We start from the raw sequence: 19,152 nt of genomic DNA on the forward strand, positions 1-19,152 counted from the left end.
AATCTCACTCGACTTCGATATCATAACCTATGTACCGTACATTGCAAGAGTTCCTTCCTGCTCGTCATCTTCCTGCACCCATGGTTCTGCCAAATCCCAAATAGTTTTCCTCACCCCCCGGCCGGCTGGCCTTGTCTCTCGTAGCACAGAGGGGGGTCGGACGGCCCTACCCCTGGCCAAAAGACCGAAGTACACAAGGCGAGCAGAGTCGCAGCCTGCAGGAGCTTATTGCATCGCAGAGAAGCACAACTACATAGAGATGCAGGAGGTGCTAGTAATAATCGACAATCGCTAATCGAGTCCATGTTCTAGCGGCCGGCCACACGAGCACGACACCTTGTTGAACATAGCCAGCCCACAAGGGCATGATGATATCACTCTAGCGCGACCTTGGCTCCCGTTCATCGTCTGCTCGACATGTAAAGGAGGATGCCTGGTTTCTCAAGGAGGTTTATCATCGGTTAGACACGTACGGTGCATCCTAGACAGTCCAACCTGGCTCTCTAGGCTGGCTGTGGCCTCAAACCGCACGACTTTAGCCAACAAGGATGTCGATGGGTCCACACACGCTATGGCGTGGCATTCCAGATCGCCCGGCCCTCTGGATGATATACGATGAACGGGATGTCGACTCCGGGCAGACAGTCCTTCATGCACATGTATTGCCAGGGTTGCCACGCACAGGGTATGCATGTACAGGGTAGACGACGCCCAGGGAGAACCATACGGGGTCTGCACTGACCCTCCGTGGTCGTCGTCTCTGCACACGCGTTCAAGCGCACCACAAGCGCATCGGTCGGTCGTCCGATACTGTATCCCCCGTCCATTCGACGCACGCAGATTCAAAGAGGTACCATACCTAGTCACTCGGTCCCACCACGACTTGTCTGGGAGTATACACAGCGCTTGCTGGCAGGTGGCAGGGAGCAGGCAGGCAAGCCTCCGGTGCGTCAACACCGCCTGGATTCATCGTCTACACGGCGCACATGCAAAGTACAGTAGGGGCTCTTCTAGTGGTGCGACTGCTTCGCGATCTGGGCCGCGTACGGGTTGCGCGGGTCATTGCGGAAGCCCTCCGCTGTAAAACGAAAACGTGTCGCGCGTCCGTCAGCACAAATCATCTCAAGACGCACACCCCGCACACACACACACGGGGAGGCAAGGGGTGGGGGGAGAAGGAAAGAGAGTACGCACACTTGACACCGAGGTCCTGCATCTTGCCCACCAGGAACCACGTCAGCAGACTCGCGCTGACGAACGGCCACAACGGCTTGGCGACCTGTGTACGCAGAGAGAGGGTGTCAGAGTCGGGCGGGGACACGAGGATTGGCTGGCAGGAAACGGAAACGGACGGGAGTGGGCCACTTGCGGAGACCGAGGAAGCTCATTGTGGGTGATGCCTGTCGAATATGCGCGTTCGTGAGTGTCAGCGGTGGGAGGACGCAGCCACGACGCAGCGGTCCTACGTACAGCGTAGAGAGTGGTGGTGGAAGTGGAAGTGGAAGAAAAGCGCGTGACGGCGAATCACGGAAGGCAGCCGGCGTCAGTCCTGTTTACTGATCCCGACTTACCGCGTAAGTTGCTTCTTCTACACACTTACTGATCATCTTACACAACTTTGAAGTACACTTTTAAAGCGGTTCTAATCCAGTTTACCCCCCTAAACTTACCTTAGAGCCTCATTGTACGCGGGCAACCACAAGGCATCTATCTGCGCACACGAGCCTTCTGGTAAGATCTTTATATCGATGTGATCTTTGCGCTGGTCGGAGAGTCGACCCGACACACGCAGAGGTCAATACGTGACGCAACCTAGGCCCGTGAGGCAGCCTCTAGCTTAGCGAAACGTAGTGGCCGTTTCTACGCAAGCAAGATCATGTATAGCAAAGTTTACATTGCTATGTAGTCCTCCGAACCGGAGAATATGCCAATGAGTACCAGTCCATGTCCGAGTAATTAGTTAAGCTGTACCGTATTATCCTCTTAACATCTATGCAATCCGCGGATGCCTTATGTATGCACCAGCGGAGACGAGTCCCCTCTACGCGCCTCATGGCACGATGCCCAGCATCTCCTTCTTCAGCCCAATCTCGTCCTTAAGCATCGCTATGCGGCTGTCGAGCCTGGAAGAGAGGTCGACCTGCTGCGTCGCGAGCGACAGTGCCTTGTCGAGCTTCCCTAGCGCGCTCTTCAGCACGTCCGCCCACGCGTGCGTGTCGACGCTAGTTCCCTGGCTCTTGGCCTCCATCTCCTTCAGCTCAAGCACAGCGAGCTCGAACCACGCTACGCCCCCGACCCACGTGCTGACCTGGATCGCCGGCTGTCGGGCGATGGCGTCCTCGAAGAACGTCCGCGAGCCAGTGTAGTCGCCCACCGTGCGGTGGACGATACCAAGAAGAAGGGAGCGGATTGCCAGCTCGTCTGGGGTGTCCGGGCGGTCGGTCGGAAGTGACGGGGTCTGCTCTTTGTCCATGACCGAGGTGAGGGTGTCGCTCTTGACCTCAGGCGGCGTCGATAGACACGTCGCCCAGTCTTCTACATGGGCAAGAGCGGTGTCTCGTGTTATCCTCGTGTGCGTGTTCCAGACTAGTGAGACGTTAGGAAGACAAATGACGGCTGTGGCAGACAGGAAAACGTACAAATGGAAAGCTCTAATTGCGCATGGATGATCAGCTCATTATACGGTGTCTATTTCTTCGGAAGTACGTACCTTCGGCGGGACTGATTCTAGCGGCGTGTGCGTAGCCCTCCTCCGATCCAGTAGCGATCTTCTGCTGCTCCTTATAGAATGCAACTACGCGAACGATGTTGTTAGCGACTTACAACCAAGAGATGTTATACAGACACGTACTTTTCTTCTTGATGAACACTTCAGTGGGAAGGTCCTTGCCACCGAGCTTGCGCTTCTCAATCAGCTCCGGAACCTTATCAAGCAGCTCCTGCGCCTTGTCGTAGTTCTTGAGCGAGACATAGCAGCCTGCAGCAATAAAATTATAGGTGGCATGGCTCCTGCAACAACAACAGCTTCAGACCAGGCCTGACAAGTCATTGACAAGCGACGCACCAGCTGTTGATTTCCGTGACGCGAATGAACGCATCAGCAGCCTCCTGATATCGTCTCTGAGAGAGTAAAGTCCATGCAAGCTCGAAAAGGAGCTACAAGCCGGCCCGTCAGTATTTATGTCCGTCCACGAGATCCAGATAGCCGTGCTAGAACTTACCAAACCATCGGCCTGTGCAAACGTGTGCGGCAGGCCAGGTGCCAAGCCGTCCTGGAGAACCTTGATCGCACCGTCTGGATCGTATGACATTCGAAGAATCTTGGCCTATTTTTGCGGAGCGCCGTCAGTGTACAGATCTCGATGACATTCAATGGTCCACCTACTCGGTTCAATATCCATAGCGAGCCGGTCGGATAGCGGGACTCCAACCTGCGGGAGGTTAGGAACAGGCTCTCATTTTCCAACTAAGATGGGGTGCTCACTTGTCGACAATTGCTCGGTATTGCCTGAGGATGTGCTCCTCATCGGCCTGGTAGCCGGCCAACAGGAGCACGACTCCATGGTAGGTCATCAACGACAACCTTTGGATAAGTCGTGAGAGGAGAACCGGGGGGTCTATGTAAATGAACGCACCCTGCGAAGACGGCATGCACGTCCGTCTTGGCGGCCGATACTGCCAATGCCCGGAGCGCTAGTTTCCTGTCATGTTGGAAGCCAAGGAAGCCGACCACACCGCTAGATTGGTTGGTGAGATTGGGAAGTAATTATATGTGGGAATATATGCGCACCGTATCTTCGCAGGAAGGAGAGAAAACACAAGGTTGAACAGACTGTCACAGGCGAAACTCAATATCAAGAGAATATTTGCCCTCATCGAGGAGGTAGGCGACCTACCCATATCCTGTGGTCCGGCATCAGCGATTGCCCGTACTAAGCTAGGAGAATGCCCACCAAACGCCGTTCCAGACAAGATGAGCTCATCAACTGTGCCCTCCGCGGCATGTACGGGGGTTCTTGGTGCGGTCGGCACGGTTAATGACGCGCCAGTAAAGCGGCTGAAGAAGCCCGATTTCGCAGGCTTGGGTGCGGCGGCCGTCGCGCTTGCAGCTGATGCCTCCGAACGTATGCTGGGGGCCCTCGAACCGGGCTCAGAAGCAGCTGGAGTCGCGTATTCGTCGAGGCCACTGGAATACACCATCTTGTATAGTCTGCAAATGATACGGTTCAAACTCTAGGACCACGTTCAGAGACCAACGTGCGTACTTGGAGAACTTGGAGTGCGCGCTGTTTTGTAACAATGAAGTAATGAGACAACAAAGCAACCCGGCAAAGGTATATGAACGGACCTATTCATAGCGTACAAGCACTGGATATAACCCATGTAGGACTCGCTATCGGACGGACCGAATGAGGGAGTGGCACGGTTAATTATCACGAATAGGCATACCTCAGGGCGTGGGTGAGACCCAGGAGGATGACAGCATCGGAGTGCAGCAGTTCCCACTCGGTACCGGGGGGAAACTGGGTGGTCTGGGAAGAGGACTTGGCAAGCTTGAGCTGCTTCTTTGCGCCTGCCTCGGAGAGTGCAAGAAGGTGAGATGCCTCGGCCATCAACCCAGTCTGCGGGACTTGCGTGTCAGCAGGCGAGAAAAGGCGGAGATAATAGGTATGCATACCTCCATACCGAGTGCGGCTTCGAGGAAGGCACAGACACCATTTCCCATAGCATGGAAGGGGGAATCGCTAGCCGCGAAGGTCTCGCGTGCCTTCTGGAGGTCGTTTGCGAAGAGGGCGTCGAAGCCCGCGCTCGCTGCGCGCAGCTGTGCTGAGGTGTCCTCGGGAGCGGCGGTCATGGCTTTGGGGTCGTCGGGGATGGTGGCAGAGGAGAAGCCGGTGACGAGGGCAGCGTCAAATGCGCGAAAGCATCATCGACGGATGGTCCGCCGAGGCTGCGCGCCAGTCAGAGTGGCCACCGCGTTCGGATCGGCGCCTCCGACAATGGCGGGTCACAGAGACGCGACCACGCTCGGCTCTTGCCGACCCGCCCTCTTCCCCGCCCACGCCGTCCTCGTCGTCGTCCGCAGCGACCCCGACGTCGTAGCCATGGCCTCCTCCGCCGTCAAGGCCCGAATACATGCCTTCGAGTCCATACAGTCCTCCAGCGCGACCGTCGTCGTCTCTCGCCCCCCGCCCGACCTCCTCGAGACGCCAATTTCGCCAACCGCCACTTCCATCTCTCCCATGATCCCCTCCACGCCCTCGACGCCTCTCAAGTCCATGCCGCCCTCGCCGTCTCCGTCGCCTCCAAACCTTGGTAGGAAAACGTCGCTGATAGACCTCAAAGACTGGGTCGTGGACGATGGGCCTCTTCCGTATGTGCCGAGGCAGAAACATCCGGTTGTCCGAAAGCCTCCTCCCCTCGGACCCAAGCCTGGCCAGAGGCATGTCTCGGACTCCGTCGTCCGCAAGCCTCCTCCTCCCTTGATTAGCCTTGACTCTCCTCCCAAGGCTCGTGCGGCGCCTCCCTTACCACCCCGCAAGCCGTCGTATGCTTCCCTCAAAGCCGCCTCTGCTTCGAATTCATCCTCATCCTCGTTGCCTCGGAGTCCAAATCAGGGCACTCCTCCTTTGCCCACTACGACCAGATCCTCCTCTGATTCACTCACTGTTGACCACACTTACCCACCACTGTCCAAATTGGGAATCAACATACCCTCCCGCCATGCGCAAGCTTCTTCCATCTCATCCTTCCACTCAGTCTCCTTGTCTTCAGATGGAGGCACAGATCCAGCCACCCCAGGCACCGCGAACTCCTTCTCCAATCACGTACCGACCTACCCCGTAGATCGGGATGACTTTGACCACGACCGCGGAAGTCTGCGCGAACCGGACGCGGTTAGCCTTGACGAGTCTTTCGAGAACCTGTCTATGACATCCGCCGTGAGCCCATCCGTGTCCTCCGTCTCATACGATTGGGAGATATACGCCCACAAGCGTGCTCCTGAACCCCCAAAGCTTCCACAACGCCCCTCGAAACCACCAGCGTCCGCACCCACATCTCCTCGCCACTCCCCCCTTCTTGCCCCCAAACGCGATGGACCGCCTCCTCCCCCACCACCTCGCTCGAGGCCTCCCTCTTCCCGCAATTCCCTTGCGTCTACCTCTGCAGCCTCCCAGTCCGATCGCTCCTCCATCATGAGCACTGCGACCTCCCGGACGAGCGTCAGCACACGCAGCACAACCACGCCCAAACCCAAAATGGCGCAGCTCGCACGTCCTACGCCCGTACCTCCTGGCGCGCGTAAACGCTATGAGGCAGTATTCAACGGAAACGTGGTTGCCGCGCGCCATGTAGAACGCGCCAAGTCACCACCGCCTGGACGTAAGTCCAGACAGGCGGCAGGATGGCGAGGGCTGTCCGTGGACCTCATCACGAACCCGGAGGAGGTTACCCCTAACGCGGGGCCGTCCTCGCGGGGCGATGCAGGTGAGGAAGAAGTGAGCGCAGAGGAGCGATTAGACGGGGAGGTCGTACGTGCGATATGGAAGCTGTCGAGGTTAGAGAGAATGACGCTGCGTGTAATATGGTCAGTTCTTCGGTTTCTCGCGTATCCATTGGCCGTCATGCTAAGATGCCACGCGCGTGCAGGATGGAATGTGACCCGGCGGGTACGGGTTCGCTTGACCGCGACGGCTTCGTGAAGGGCATGTGGCGGATTGACGAGGAGTTGCGGAAGGCGCAGATGCACAAGCACCTCGTGCCGCGTATCCACGTCCGTCATCCCAGACCCGTGCATCCGCCAAAACCGATCCTGCGATGACCAATGACATTCACCTTGCTTGTTGACATAATGCTTTGGACTGGCACAAGTTTCCTGGACTGTATGACTACGTATAACTCTCGAAGACGTCTCGAGAATTGTTGCTGTTAACGGCTCATGGCCAAAGCCTTACACATTGCTTAGAACTTAATGACATACCCCCACGCATAGTGCATCCAAGGTCCTGTGTGCGTGCAGAGAGCGCGGCCGATGTTGTAACGGACGAGGTGGGTCTTGAAACCGGCACGGTAGACCAGACGCGACCTCGCCCGATCATACACGCGCGCGTCATCCACCGGGTTGAGCCTCACTTCATCACGGACCATGGCCAAGCCACGCACCGTTGTAAGCCTGAAGTAGTACACTCATAGGCCACACAGCTGCAGCACACCCCTAAGCATCCTTCCTCCTGACCACTTCCATCGCAGTATTCCCATCTGAGAACAAGCAACAACTCATACTATCGTTAACCTACACACGCATTTAGACAATGTTAGGTGCGTTTGACCGTCGCATTCTATCGTGCCAGTTCCGCCGACAACGCCATTCTAACCATGCTTCTCCATATGCTTTGACCCCATCTTCACAACGCATGATTACTGCCCAATCTCCCGACTTCCTGCGTGCCCGACACATCTACCGCAGTCATCGGCCTTACCGGTGGCATCGCGACGGGCAAGTCCACCGTCTCTTCCCTCCTGCGCGCACACAACCTCCCCATCGTCGACGCCGACATCCTTGCGCGCAAGGTCGTCGAGCCCGGCACTCCCGCGCTCGCGCAGATCGTGCGCGCGTTTGGGCAGGACGTCCTTCTCTCCGACGGCTCCCTTGACCGTGCGAAGCTCGGCCGCATCGTCTTCGCGGACGAGGCGAAGCGCAAGCAGCTAAATGCTATCGTACACCCTGCCGTGCGCCGTGCGATGTTCTGGAGCATACTCAGGTGCTGGTGGAGAGGCGAGAAGGTGTGCATACTGGACGTGCCGCTGTTGATTGAGGGCGGCTTGTGGAAGTGGGTCGCGAAGGTCGTGGTGGTATACTGGTGAGCCCTCTGCCCTTGGGACCTGTGGCATATTGAAGCTCAAGCGTGCATCCCTCCAGTTCCTCCGATATCCAACTGCGACGGTTGATGAAACGCGACAAGTCATCGAGAGAGGACGCGTCCGCTCGCTTGAACGCCCAAATACCCATTACGGAGAAGGTTCAGTACGCGGACGTTGTTATAGACAACTCTGGTACGCCTCAGGAACTCCAGCGACAGGTCGACCAGTTCGTCCTACGGCTCATGGACGAAGCTGGATGGTCGTGGAGATTGTCCTGGCTCATCCCACCATTGGGTGTCTTTTCTGCTGTGATGACACTCGGCTGGAGAGCGTTACGGCGTTCACAGAAAGTGAAGTCGCGACGCAGGTAGCAGTGTGGACATGCTGTATGCACCGTTGTGTTCTTTGTTTAGCTTGGTTTCATCTTGTTATGTACTCCCTTTGTAATCTGGATTGTACTTATGTATCGTGTTCTCTATTTCCAAAATTGTTGCCTCCAGCAGTTCAATCTTCCGCACAAACAACTCTGCATTGCGCACAACACCCAGTAACAAACATACGCGCGACAACAGTCCACAAGACATCCGACACTACACTCAAGCTCACTCGCGGCCAATTGCCAATGTCACGAACGCGCACCGACCGGAGCACCTCCACGTCGCCCACGGCCTCCACCACGCCTACCGTATCCGCCCCATCCGCCGACGTATGCTCCCGGGCCCATCAAGCCCACACCACCAGGTTCACCGAACGTTGCGACGTTCCGCTCCCTCTCTTCTTCTCGGCGGTTACGTCCACCGCCCCGACGTCCACCACGTCCACGGCCATCAGGCGCAGGACCATTGCTGCCCGAGGACAGTGAGTCGAAGAACGACTTCTTCGGATTGTATGCTCCAGTCTTGCCGTCTTCCTCCTTCTCCTCGTCCTTCACTTCGCCCTCTTCACCCTCATCGTCATTCTTGGGTGTGCCACGCGGGGAGGGCGCGAGAGCTGCCTTATCGAATCGCGAGTTCGACGCGTCAAAGTCAAACGGCACGTTCGGGATACGCAAATCGCCCGCTTTGATCTCTTGGCCTGGGCCTCGTCCACCACGACGGCCACCACGTTGCGGGTGATGCCCATTCGCGTTCGACACGCGCAGGTCACCAAGAGCACGCTCAACGGTCTCCATCGAGGCAGTTGCCGAATTTACCGCTGAGTTACGTGCATTACGTGGGGGGGCGGTCGCGGCGCCGTTCGCCTGGGCTTGCGCATTCTGCACCTGACCAGGCTGCGATCCCGAAGGTTGTGCGCCCGGCTGACGGTTGGCGAAGGCTTGTTGTTGTCGTGGGGGCACCTGCGCTTGCCCTTGCTGTGGAGGAGCACCAGCAGCAGCTTGCTGCTGGTAGGAGGGGGAGCCATATGGAGGGTAGGTTGGGGCAATTTGTGGCTGGGGTGATGCCTACAGGGACAAAGTCAGCGCCCAGTACGGTGGCAAGATGACGCGTCACAAGCATATAGTCAGAAGGAAGGCAACGGGATATCCACACGGTTTTATGCGCTCTCGGACAACCGAGCTTTGCTCGTTACATCCGTTAATGGTTTCATCATACATGCACGTCACAACGAGAAAGGGACGAAAAAAGACACTCACACCAAGGACCGCAGGATCATCATGCACATTCCTTCGTTGTTGCGCTGCTGGCTCATCAACAGCGAGGTCCTTCACCTCGGACGCACGGAAGATGATGTATGTGTAGGGCTCTTGCACAGGGGGGATGTACTCGTTTGGCGGTCTGCAAGAGACACGAGGTCAGTCGGGAGAACTGAGAACAAGACGACGTGGAGATCAGAAGGAAGGCAACGGAAACATCCACACGAGGTTTATGCGCTCTCGGACAAGTGAGCCGCAGCTCTTTTACATCCGTAATAATTCATCTCGTCGACACGTCGTCCGAGAAGCGATGCTCACCTTCGCGACTCCGTTCCCATAGAGTACACTGGGTGCCTAGTCAGTACGCGTCTGGAATGGAAGACAATGTGCCACCGGCGTACTCACCATTTGAGAGTTGGATTGTCGATGCGACGGGGTCAATGCCCGCGAGAATACCTCTGTATCGTACATCTGAGTGAGAAATGAGAGAAATTGGCTTTCTGCAGCAGTCCGTCAGCACACACGCGCGCAGAGACGAGTGGCACGCACCCGATGAAACTGAGAGCGGCCATGGTGATGAAAGAAGGAAGGGTGAAATCTGGGGACTCGTCAAAGCCTGCGGCAGCGTGTAACGACCATTGGCCTCGGCATCCCCCGTTCCCACGCTCCAGCGCTTCGGGGCCGTGCATCCAGACGCCGACCGCGACGGTCGTCGTCGCTGTCCGACTCGTCGAGCTCGATGTTTGGGACGGCGCGCAATGCGCTTCACCTCTCGCGTCTGCGGATCTACTCTGCACTTCTCCCCATAGCTGCCGCGCAGCGGCCTCGCAATGTCTCGACGACCTCGTTCGATCCTACGATACGCCAGTTCCTCGTGAAGCTTGCCGAACACCAGCCATGCTTCTCTATGCACTCCTCGAATGTTGCAATAATGCACGAACCACGTCTATTCTACCAGACATTGCTAGTGCGTGAGAGTACGTCGTATGGGCATGCTTAATACTGAGACGTTCAACCTGCTAGACAATGGTACGAAATGCGAGACATAGACTATTCCTCTCCTCACTTTATATTGGCCACGAAGACGTCGAACTTGTGAGCAGTATACGTAGCTCGTGGACATGCATTGTACCAAACCCCACAACAGATTGAAGCCATACAAGATTCTCTGCGCAAGCAACCCACTTTACATGTCTACCTTCATCTCGACTTGAACAGGTCGACTCGTCCCGGACCAGGTTCAACCGCACGTATCCTGCTTCCTCTGCTACGGGAACACCCTGACAGGGTGCATGTATCTCTATTCCGAAGTCCGAAGCTGAAAGGCATCATGGCTCGACTAGTCCCTCCCCGCTTCAACGAGGGCTGGGGCACTTGGCATCCTAAGATCTATGGCGCCGATGACACAATCCTGATATCCGGGTAAGGGAGTACGTCTCTGATATGATGCGGGCTTGATACCACTCTCATGTGTCGCGTACCACTTCAGGGCGAACCTGAACACGTCTTACTTCACCGATCGCCAAGACCGTTACCTGCAATTCATGGGACAGCCTCATCTGGCAGACTACTGCTTCAACTTCTTGCAGGCGGCGTCAACGTTCTCCTACAACCTTCTGCCTTCACCAGGTCCTGCGGAAGAGTACGTGATACACTGGTCGGATGCCAACACGCACCCGCATCGAATAGAGGCGAAGGCGCGCCATGCTCTATTGTCCTTCCAGAAGGCCCAGCGTGCAGCTTCCACGGCCTCATTGGTGCCGACGGCGGAGAAAGGCTCCTCGGAGGCGTCAGAGGACAATGTGTTTGTATTCCCCGTCATCCAGGCGGGACAGTTTGACATCAGAGAGGAAGAACGGTGTCTCTCACTCCTATTCCGCGAATTGTCGGCACAACAACGGTTCGCCATTCCTTCAACAACGCACTACGACGGACCGCTCGTCGATTTGACAAGCGGGTACTTCGCGCTGTACAAACCGTACCAAGCGGCGATGATCGAGTCTGGTTTGGCATGTCGCATCCTCGCCGCGAGTCCCAAGGTAAGAATGATCGTCTTCTCCGCGGAGATGCTCGTCGCTCACCGTACCTGTCTTCACCCCTTTTCCTCATAGGCGAACGGCTTCTACGAATCTAACGGGATCTCCGGGCGCATTCCTGAGGCATACACGTTGTTTGAGCGGCGGTTCATGCACGCAGTCCGTATCGCTCGGAGAGAGTGGGCTCCTGGGTCGTCGGACGTCATCCCAGGAGTACAGCTACACGAGTGGGAGCGTGAAGGGTGGACATACCATGCAAAAGGTGCGATATCTCTACTCATTGCCCTTCGCGGGTTCGTGCTCTCCCGCACCGCCCTTCGCGTGTTCGTTTGCGCTCCCGACATGGCTGACATTAACCCCCAGGCATCTGGGTGCGTCCCACCCCGTCGTCGGCCCCTGTCCTAACTTTGTTTGGCTCGACGAACCTGAACTCACGCTCCGCGAACCTCGACACGGAGCTGTCGTTTGTGCTCTCCACGACGTGCCCGTCGCTGCAGAAGAAGCTCGCTGAGGAGGTCGACCGCTTGCGTGCGCATGCGCACCCATGGCGTGGGGAGTCCGACTCGGAGTCGCGGAGGGTGCGTCTGGGAACGCGGGCCTTGGTCGGCCTGGTGGGTGGCATGTTGTAGACAGCAATGACATTGCCAGGGCGAGGAGATTAAGGTCGCTTGAGACATACGAGCGTCCCAATGGATGTAATGAACGCGGAAATGAAGGTGGGAACTGGAAGTTATGCTGGTCACTGGTCAGTACCGCAGCCTGCTGCCTGCAGCGTCGTTTTGTTACAGGGTACCCTCGCGTTCACAGCAGCGTCAGTAGCTTGACAACGTCGGGACGCCTGTGGAATGCCACTTCATATCGCGGACTGCCCGCTCTGAGTGTCTAAGTGCACCAAATGCGTGGTACCCTACCAAGAGCCGTCACTAAACCTTCCATCCCTTCACTGAATGCACAACCCCTGTCCGACATGGAGCGACATCGATGATCAGATACCACGGGCCTGCGCTTACCATGCCCGTGAACGTGGAGTAAAGCCTCCTGATACTCGACAACGTTTGCGTTATCTTCAGAGTAGGGCTCCAAGAGGCCGCTTTGACGCCATAGGATCACAGTCCTGTTCGCAGCCATGCGTGCGATCACGTCTATTGGCTGTTCTTCTGTCATGGCTGTACAGCTACCTACGTTTCCGGTGCCTGCGCCGCGGGCTGAGAGGCATCGGTGGAGGACAAAGGCTCCTGGGTCCGAGGGGTTTGCTTGCCCGATGCTGCTGGAGTACCCTTCTTTGGGGTCGCCGTGCCGGACGGCGGATCGAGGTATTCGAATTTCCTCGAGTCCAAGGTAAAGGTTACGGGGCCCTAGGAGCGTGTCACGTCTGTCAGCGCAATCTGTAGTATCGTCGGGCATACCATGGCGGCCGGGGGTGTTGCACTCACCTCGTTTGTCAGGCGAACATCCATCATTGCGCCGAACCGTCCATCTGTTCGCACCAAACAAAGTGTTAACGACTTCACGGAACGGAATACAATACTAAAATAACTGTAGCGGTCGCGTGTTGCCTGCAACAGGTCCCGGTGCGACCGCCGAAAGCTGCGCACCTTGAATCTTTGCTGGACTATACAGTTCGCCCATCCTCTTGAGGAAAGAGCCATACAAGTCCCGGGAAGGACCCGATGCCTGGGAGAATTGTGCGGCAACGAGCAGCGGGCGGGCGAGCATCGAGGTCAGCAGTCTGGGGCGGGCGCAATACGAAGATAGATGTAGTACATACCATTGCTCGGTGGAAGTCGGGCTTTCCTTTGGAGGTGCTTGCAAAGAGAGTGAATTGCGAGACGCAGAGGACCTCGCCCTCAATGTCTTTGACATTCTTCTTCCACATTGCTCCCGAGGCATCGTCGGAGAATACCTTGAGCGTAAGACTAGGTTTTCGGCGTTCAGGGTTGCATGGTGCAAATCGCAGGCGAAGCAGATGAGATGAAAGAACGCACATCTGCTTGGTCAGGTTTTCGAGGTCGGTGGCAGTATCGTCTGTACTGTGCATGGACATGACAGGTCAGCCGGGCCCATTAGCATTTGTATCAGGTATACAGCGTTGACCTCTTCCAATGCCAACGAGCACCATGAGGCCTCGCCCTATAGACGAGATGACCTCATTATCGACTGCAGCGACCGGTCAGAAGGCACGTCCAACAGCACGTACACGGCCGACCACTTACCTGTCACAGAGGCTGAGCTCACGCGCTGCACAATGGCACGCATGTCTTCACAGTTGGCTAGATCTGCAGGTCAGAGTCCAGACTGAGATTGTATCGTGCGGTTTCGCCAACCGAGCTGGTGGCCAGGAAGCCGATCGCGGGAAGGTGGTGGCGCAGGTGAGAAAGCGTTACGCGACTGGACGCGACCTGGGAAAACCAGCGCGTACCATCTTGTCCTCTGCCGTCATCGTCTGGCCCAGTGACCTCCGCTGCGAACCCGTTCTTGCCTCTGCTAGCCCCGTCGACACTTTCAGCAATGGAGTCCGTGGTCCTCGAAACCAGCATGGGAGACATTCAGCTGGAATTGTATTGGGATCATGCACCTCGAGTAGGTCGGGTCACTCACCTCCACCTCGCCTGGGCCCCATCTCATGCGCCGCTCGTATCCAATAGACGTGCAAGAACTTCGCAGAGCTGGCTAAGCGCGGCTACTACAACGGTGTTGTCTTTCATCGCATCATCGCCGTGAGTGGGCTTATGTCCGTCTCTCCCGCCTTTAGAGTTCTGATAGACTTTACCTGCGTAGGACTTCATGATCCAGACCGGTGACCCCACAGGAACGGGTCGCGGTGGGACGAGTATCTATGGCCAGAAGTTGTGAGTAGTGTGAATTGGACTGCTCTGGCCGGTCGTCTGACAGCTCGGGAAAAGCGAGGACGAGATTCATCCCGAGCTTCGCTTTACGGGCGCCGGTATCCTAGCCATGGCAAATTCGGGCCCAAACACTAACGGTATGTAACTTGGTTTTGATGTCGTCTCGGCCGCCTTCATTTGTCCTCTACAGGATCACAATTCTTCATAACTCTTGCCCCAACACCATACTTGGACAACAAACACACTATCTTCGGTCGCGTTAGTGCGGGAATGCGTGTCGTGCAGAGACTTGGCGCGGTAGCTACAGATGCCCAGGACCGGTAAGTCTTTCGTGCTATGTCTGGCTCAATGATTGAGGCTGAACCTCGCGCCAAGGCCTCGAGAAGACGTGAAGATCTATAAAGCACGGGTTGTCTGAGTCGGTTGTACGTCGTGAGCTCCCGCAATCGCCACCGCTACTGCATCGTACTCCATTCCGACGTGCCGCATTTCTTCGCTGTTCAGTTGGTGTTATCAAAGGCCCTCGGTGTTTATCTCTTATACTCTATGGATATTCGTCTTCCACTCAGCCATGACCTACTTATGGAGGTTGTTTCCTGGAGCACATCTCGGTGTCTATGCGCCAAGTGCCAGTTGCGCCGCAGCCTCCACGCTGCTGCAGTTTCGTGCAGATAGCGCGATCAGCGCGCGAAAGACAGAGTTCAAGATATCGTTTTGCTCCCAGTGCCGGCTGGTACGTTCTCTCGACGGCATCTTCTATTCCTGCGAAGCTCTTCAGACTTTCTTGTGTTGTGCCTATTTACCTGCCATATTCTGCTTCCCCGTAGGAATGTGAACGGCGTTTGCCGTGATTGCGAACGTACCATGGTACCGCCCGCCAGGTGCCAAATCCAACCACACCTTCTTCTCGTGGCCGCCCATACCATCGGGTCGGGTGTGGAAGTTCGACCACAGCAGGCATACGTCCGTGCTGCATGTGGCCTGCAACACGCCCCTTTCTCACAGCAATGTCCACTGGATGCGAAGTCTTCCTGATGCTCGACGTCCCTCGTCCGATTGGTCGCCTCCTCCCTTCGACACTATCTGCGCTCGTTCGTAAGGCTTACGGCACTCCCAGGTTTTCTGACGCCCCAGTGGGTCACTCGGCGATCCTCCGACGAGCCACGACGTCTGCCAGACTCTGTTGGACCCTTGACACACGGTTTATCCTCCTCACCGAGACTGCCCGGGGAAGCCTACCCCCGGTGGCCTTGGCCCTTGTTCCCTCCAAGGTCGCCTCGTATCAATACACCGTCCTCGCCTTCTCGAGTGTTCCGCAAGACAGAACCCCGCAATGCTATCAATGCGGATCGTGCCCACGGACACGGGGACGGCTGCGACCACATCGCTGGTGGAACACACATTATCGGAGGCTTACGCGTTGCGGCAGCTGCTACCCACCGGAGCTTGCGAGTACTTGGCACAGTTTGAACCGCTACTTCATGCCCTATCGGCACACCTGTTTGTTCCCGGTACCGGGGATCGGTCCCGCTCGTCGAGTCTTACCTTCATTCGGGGTGCTTGCGCTATCGCGATACGTCCCTTTGAAGGTGTCAGCCAGAAAGTTTCCAGAGCACCGGCCGTCTCGGTGACTGCACATGTATACTGGAGCTTCTGTATGAACCCTGATCCCGGTACCGTGACATTGATTTGGGGAGACTCGGACCGCGGGACGTCGCACACGCAATCGATGCAGCGATGGATGGTGGAGGCCGCGAATGGTGTATTATACGGTGTCATGCGTAGGCTATGTACAAGATATGGTGTCCATCCAACGTATGATGACAAGAGATGTCTAACGCAGCCTAGTGTTCGTAATCGAAAACGCCATAACACAAGACTCTGCGGTCAACATACGAGAAGAGCCATAACGTCACACAAACGATATCGACAACAAACTGCACAACGACAAAGGATAATCCTAGTAATACATGAGACAGTGAACGGGTGAAACTAGGGCTGCCACCGCCTGCGATGGCCGACGTTGCGAGTCCGCGGTCGGGTAGGCGTCTCGTCGACGGACGGCAGCACACGCAACTGCGGCTCCGATAATCCCGCGCCCGTCACCGCAGGTGGGGCGGCCTCGCGTGGCCCTCGCATCCGCGTCGATGTTCGAGTGCGGTAGTGGCTGCCAGACGGCTCGCGGCTAGTCGAACCCCTCGCACTCTCTTCGGCGTCGGTCGACCCGCCCCACTCGCGGAGACGCTCCGGGGAATCGTCTTCATCGGTAGTCCCGAAATCTTGGTCCGTGTCCAACAGTTCGGCATCCGATGGGATGCCCTCAAGGTCCTGATCCATGGCGTCGGCTTCAACCTGTGCACGATCCATCTCGTCGTCTTCGTCATCGAAGTCCGACTCCTCGTCGTAGAGTCCGCCAGGTGGTTCGCCCTCCCACTCATCGTCCTCGTCGTTTCCGAAATCCCAAACGTCGAGGACGGTAGAGTCCATGCGGTTGCTCGCAGCGACGCACCAGCGGCCCTCGAAAACGACCTGCCAGACGCCAACGATGCCGGTGAGGAGGTCGCGCACCTGCGATCCATCCCGGATGTCCCACATCTTAAGCGTTCCGTCGGAGCCGCTGAGGACCTTGAATTCGTCGTGCTGGAAACATGTGATAGCGCCGTTGTGCGCTGCGAGCGTATGACGGAGCTCGCCAGTGTCGGGGTCCCATACGCGGAGCGTAGAGTCTGCAGCAGCGGAAACGAGGTAGGATGGGGAGAGCCCAAGGAGGCCAACAAGGGAAGTGTGTCCAGCAAGGATATGGTTGCATGACCCCGTGCTCAAGTTCCAGACGCGGACTGTTCCATCCATGGAACCAGAGCATGCGAGATTGCGGTTGATGTCAAGCACAACGCTATAGACTGCGAAGGTAAGGGTGCAATCAGTACTCTTCTTAGACGGTCGAGCCCGGGCTGGAATTAGAGCGCACCTTTTTGCGTGTGTCCGACGAGAACCCACTTGCAGTTCCCAGTTATGATGTCCCATATCCGAACGGTGCAATCATAGCTCCCGGAAACGAGGGTACGTCCCCTCGCAGCAAGGGCACGAACCGCATGGTCATGCCCTTCGAGATGGAGCTTATGGTACGGGTTATCCTCAACGTCCTCCTGCGCAGCCTTACGTCAGCACCTTGGAAAGTGCATAGTATGTCCACGGTACGCACCTCTGAAGGATCTACCTCGGTATCATCTGCACCGTAACATCTGTATTCCTCGTCCCCAGGCCGAGGCAGGGTCCACACCCTGAGCGAGTGGTCTCGGCTGCCGGTCACGATGAGCGGTCGCTTCGGCCATTTCTCGCGCACGACGATTCCCTGTTCATTCTCGTAGTCTATCCATTCCGGCTTCACGATCGCGAGACAACGAACGGTACTGGTATGACCGCCGAAGACATGGGTGCAACGACCTGTTTCGAGATCCCATATCCGGACCGTGCGGTCCGTGGAGCCGCTGACGAGGGTATTCTTAGTGGCCGCCAAGGCCCACACGCCACCGTCGTGGCCGTCGAGCGAACGGATGAGAGTGCCTGTAACGGGCGAATAGACATGGATCGAGTGGTCGTCCGAGGCGGAGATGATGCGTCCATGCGAGAATATGAGGCAAGTCACGACGGAACGACCATGCGCTGGGAAGGTCAGGCGCTTCGGCTCCTGATTGGTCACCCAGCGGGTGCGTGTAAGGTGACGTGACTTGAAGAGGATCTTGAACGGATGGGGCAGAGGAAGCGAGCCCGGTGCTGGCAAGCCCTGTCTTCGACGGCGAGCTGCGATAGCGTCCGAAAATGCAGTCTCTGACTCCCGTCCGAACCAGATCTTCGTGCTTTTCAGCAGATCGCGCCAGAGCACGGGGTCAGAGTCGATGATCGCGCGCCATGCCTTGGACACTCTCGATGCGCGTGCAAGGTCCGGGAACGACAGGAAGCTCAGGACCAGGGAGACAAGTTCGGGGGGCAGGAGAGTCAGGAAGTCCCTAGCGAGCGTAGGGGTTAGAACGGAATGAAGTGTCCGCAGAACGGAAAGGGGGGAGTGTCGCAGGAACGTCAGCAGTACGTGTGATTGCAGCGGGGCTGGTAGACTTGAAAAGTGTGAGAGTAATGTGGGGAGGGCTAGCAGTGTCGTCAGGGCCATGTCAGGTTGAAGGGGGGCTTGCGATTGAGAGTGGGGTTGTGGTGAGGAGTGACCGCTTGGCGGCGCAGAGGGCCATATGCTCTCTGGAGGTGGCGAGCCATGAGGAGACGGGAGAGGTGAAGGGGGCGCAGCGGAATTCATGGTGTTGATAGGCGGTAGTGGGTGTCCCTTCGCTTTCTTTCGTGGTGGTGTAGTTGTGACGAGACCTGGGATGACTTCGATGCCCTCCATCATGTTCTCGTTACTGTATGACCTCTTGCGGCCGTAACGCTCGATGACTTCAGCAAGACCGACCTCCTTCCTTGCGTCGTTTTCATCACGCTTGACCATCCTCCATCCCTTGCCCTCGACCACCGACTCCTCCTCCTGCATCTCCTGCTCGCCGGGCTCGCCATCGCGAAATGTGGCATGCGAACCACCGGGAAAGACTAATGGGAACTCGCGTAATGATCGGGGAAGTGTCGCATTGAGCAATGGGTAGAGTTTGGGGTCCTTGGGCGATGACGGCGGAGGGATGGATGGGAGCGGGATGGGCGCATAAGTCGTTGTTGTTGTGGTTGTCGTGACCACCCTGCGAGACACGCGTGTCAGCGTCTGGGATACGACAAC

The 19,152-nt window shown here is 57.0% G+C and overlaps 9 protein-coding genes across 9 annotated transcripts; 4 read left to right on the forward strand and 5 right to left on the reverse strand.

Annotated features, from left to right (window-relative positions):
- Positions 1 to 1,010: 1,010 nt before the first annotated feature.
- On the reverse strand, positions 1,011 to 1,388 carry L226DRAFT_566940 (uncharacterized protein; the record flags this gene model as incomplete). Its single annotated transcript, XM_067683959.1, has 3 exons — positions 1,011 to 1,078; positions 1,195 to 1,279; positions 1,353 to 1,388. 3 exons carry the CDS (start codon positions 1,386 to 1,388, stop codon positions 1,011 to 1,013), a joined length of 189 nt encoding a protein of 62 aa, XP_067541019.1.
- A 358-nt stretch (positions 1,389 to 1,746) lies between these two features.
- Positions 1,747 to 4,948, reverse strand: L226DRAFT_557573 (uncharacterized protein). The gene is made up of 16 exons (XM_067683185.1): positions 4,679 to 4,948; positions 4,450 to 4,622; positions 4,349 to 4,393; positions 4,266 to 4,286; positions 3,954 to 4,210; positions 3,897 to 3,903; positions 3,791 to 3,832; positions 3,636 to 3,737; positions 3,485 to 3,583; positions 3,386 to 3,431; positions 3,222 to 3,326; positions 3,065 to 3,156; positions 2,852 to 3,009; positions 2,711 to 2,794; positions 2,640 to 2,651; positions 1,747 to 2,586 (listed from the first exon to the last, which is right to left on the reverse strand). Exons 1-16 carry the CDS (start codon positions 4,853 to 4,855, stop codon positions 2,051 to 2,053), a joined length of 1,956 nt encoding a protein of 651 aa, XP_067541020.1. The 5' UTR covers positions 4,856 to 4,948; the 3' UTR covers positions 1,747 to 2,050.
- Positions 4,949 to 5,054: 106 nt separating this feature from the next.
- L226DRAFT_530610 (uncharacterized protein) lies at positions 5,055 to 7,006 on the forward strand. The gene is made up of 2 exons (XM_067679897.1): positions 5,055 to 6,589; positions 6,652 to 7,006. The coding sequence occupies exons 1-2, from the start codon at positions 5,106 to 5,108 to the stop codon at positions 6,821 to 6,823; spliced, it is 1,656 nt and encodes a 551-aa protein (XP_067541021.1). The 5' UTR covers positions 5,055 to 5,105; the 3' UTR covers positions 6,824 to 7,006.
- Positions 7,007 to 7,115: 109 nt separating this feature from the next.
- On the forward strand, positions 7,116 to 8,364 carry L226DRAFT_530611 (CoaE-domain-containing protein). Its single transcript, XM_067679898.1, has 3 exons — positions 7,116 to 7,320; positions 7,469 to 7,862; positions 7,922 to 8,364. Exons 1-3 carry the CDS (start codon positions 7,314 to 7,316, stop codon positions 8,232 to 8,234), a joined length of 714 nt encoding a protein of 237 aa, XP_067541022.1. The 5' UTR covers positions 7,116 to 7,313; the 3' UTR covers positions 8,235 to 8,364.
- L226DRAFT_479256 (uncharacterized protein) lies at positions 8,334 to 10,090 on the reverse strand. Its single transcript, XM_067676839.1, has 5 exons — positions 10,046 to 10,090; positions 9,902 to 9,996; positions 9,815 to 9,842; positions 9,491 to 9,638; positions 8,334 to 9,304 (listed from the first exon to the last, which is right to left on the reverse strand). Exons 1-5 carry the CDS (start codon positions 10,066 to 10,068, stop codon positions 8,489 to 8,491), a joined length of 1,110 nt encoding a protein of 369 aa, XP_067541023.1. The 5' UTR covers positions 10,069 to 10,090; the 3' UTR covers positions 8,334 to 8,488.
- A 134-nt stretch (positions 10,091 to 10,224) lies between these two features.
- On the forward strand, positions 10,225 to 12,432 carry L226DRAFT_479258 (uncharacterized protein). The gene is made up of 6 exons (XM_067676840.1): positions 10,225 to 10,463; positions 10,520 to 10,591; positions 10,644 to 10,918; positions 10,986 to 11,535; positions 11,608 to 11,794; positions 11,896 to 12,432. Exons 1-6 carry the CDS (start codon positions 10,236 to 10,238, stop codon positions 12,159 to 12,161), a joined length of 1,578 nt encoding a protein of 525 aa, XP_067541024.1. The 5' UTR covers positions 10,225 to 10,235; the 3' UTR covers positions 12,162 to 12,432.
- Position 12,433: 1 nt separating this feature from the next.
- On the reverse strand, positions 12,434 to 13,887 carry L226DRAFT_500984 (D-tyrosyl-tRNA deacylase). The gene is made up of 7 exons (XM_067677805.1): positions 13,746 to 13,887; positions 13,627 to 13,689; positions 13,518 to 13,557; positions 13,301 to 13,448; positions 13,128 to 13,206; positions 12,966 to 13,009; positions 12,434 to 12,887 (listed from the first exon to the last, which is right to left on the reverse strand). The coding sequence occupies exons 1-7, from the start codon at positions 13,786 to 13,788 to the stop codon at positions 12,711 to 12,713; spliced, it is 594 nt and encodes a 197-aa protein (XP_067541025.1). The 5' UTR covers positions 13,789 to 13,887; the 3' UTR covers positions 12,434 to 12,710.
- Positions 13,888 to 13,943: 56 nt separating this feature from the next.
- L226DRAFT_479264 (uncharacterized protein) lies at positions 13,944 to 14,981 on the forward strand. Its single transcript, XM_067676841.1, has 6 exons — positions 13,944 to 14,112; positions 14,178 to 14,249; positions 14,311 to 14,381; positions 14,436 to 14,515; positions 14,569 to 14,698; positions 14,754 to 14,981. Exons 1-6 carry the CDS (start codon positions 14,041 to 14,043, stop codon positions 14,794 to 14,796), a joined length of 468 nt encoding a protein of 155 aa, XP_067541026.1. The 5' UTR covers positions 13,944 to 14,040; the 3' UTR covers positions 14,797 to 14,981.
- A 1,389-nt stretch (positions 14,982 to 16,370) lies between these two features.
- L226DRAFT_454550 (WD40 repeat-like protein) lies at positions 16,371 to 18,915 on the reverse strand (the record flags this gene model as incomplete). The annotated part of the gene is made up of 3 exons (XM_067675185.1): positions 16,371 to 17,278; positions 17,347 to 17,524; positions 17,581 to 18,915. The coding sequence occupies 3 exons, from the start codon at positions 18,913 to 18,915 to the stop codon at positions 16,371 to 16,373; spliced, it is 2,421 nt and encodes an 806-aa protein (XP_067541027.1).
- Between the last annotated feature and the right edge of the window lie 237 nt (positions 18,916 to 19,152).

This window comes from Lentinus tigrinus (assembly GCF_003813185.1).
Source record: "Lentinus tigrinus ALCF2SS1-7 unplaced genomic scaffold L226scaffold_3, whole genome shotgun sequence".
Classification (NCBI taxonomy): Eukaryota; Fungi; Basidiomycota; class Agaricomycetes; order Polyporales; family Polyporaceae; genus Lentinus; species Lentinus tigrinus.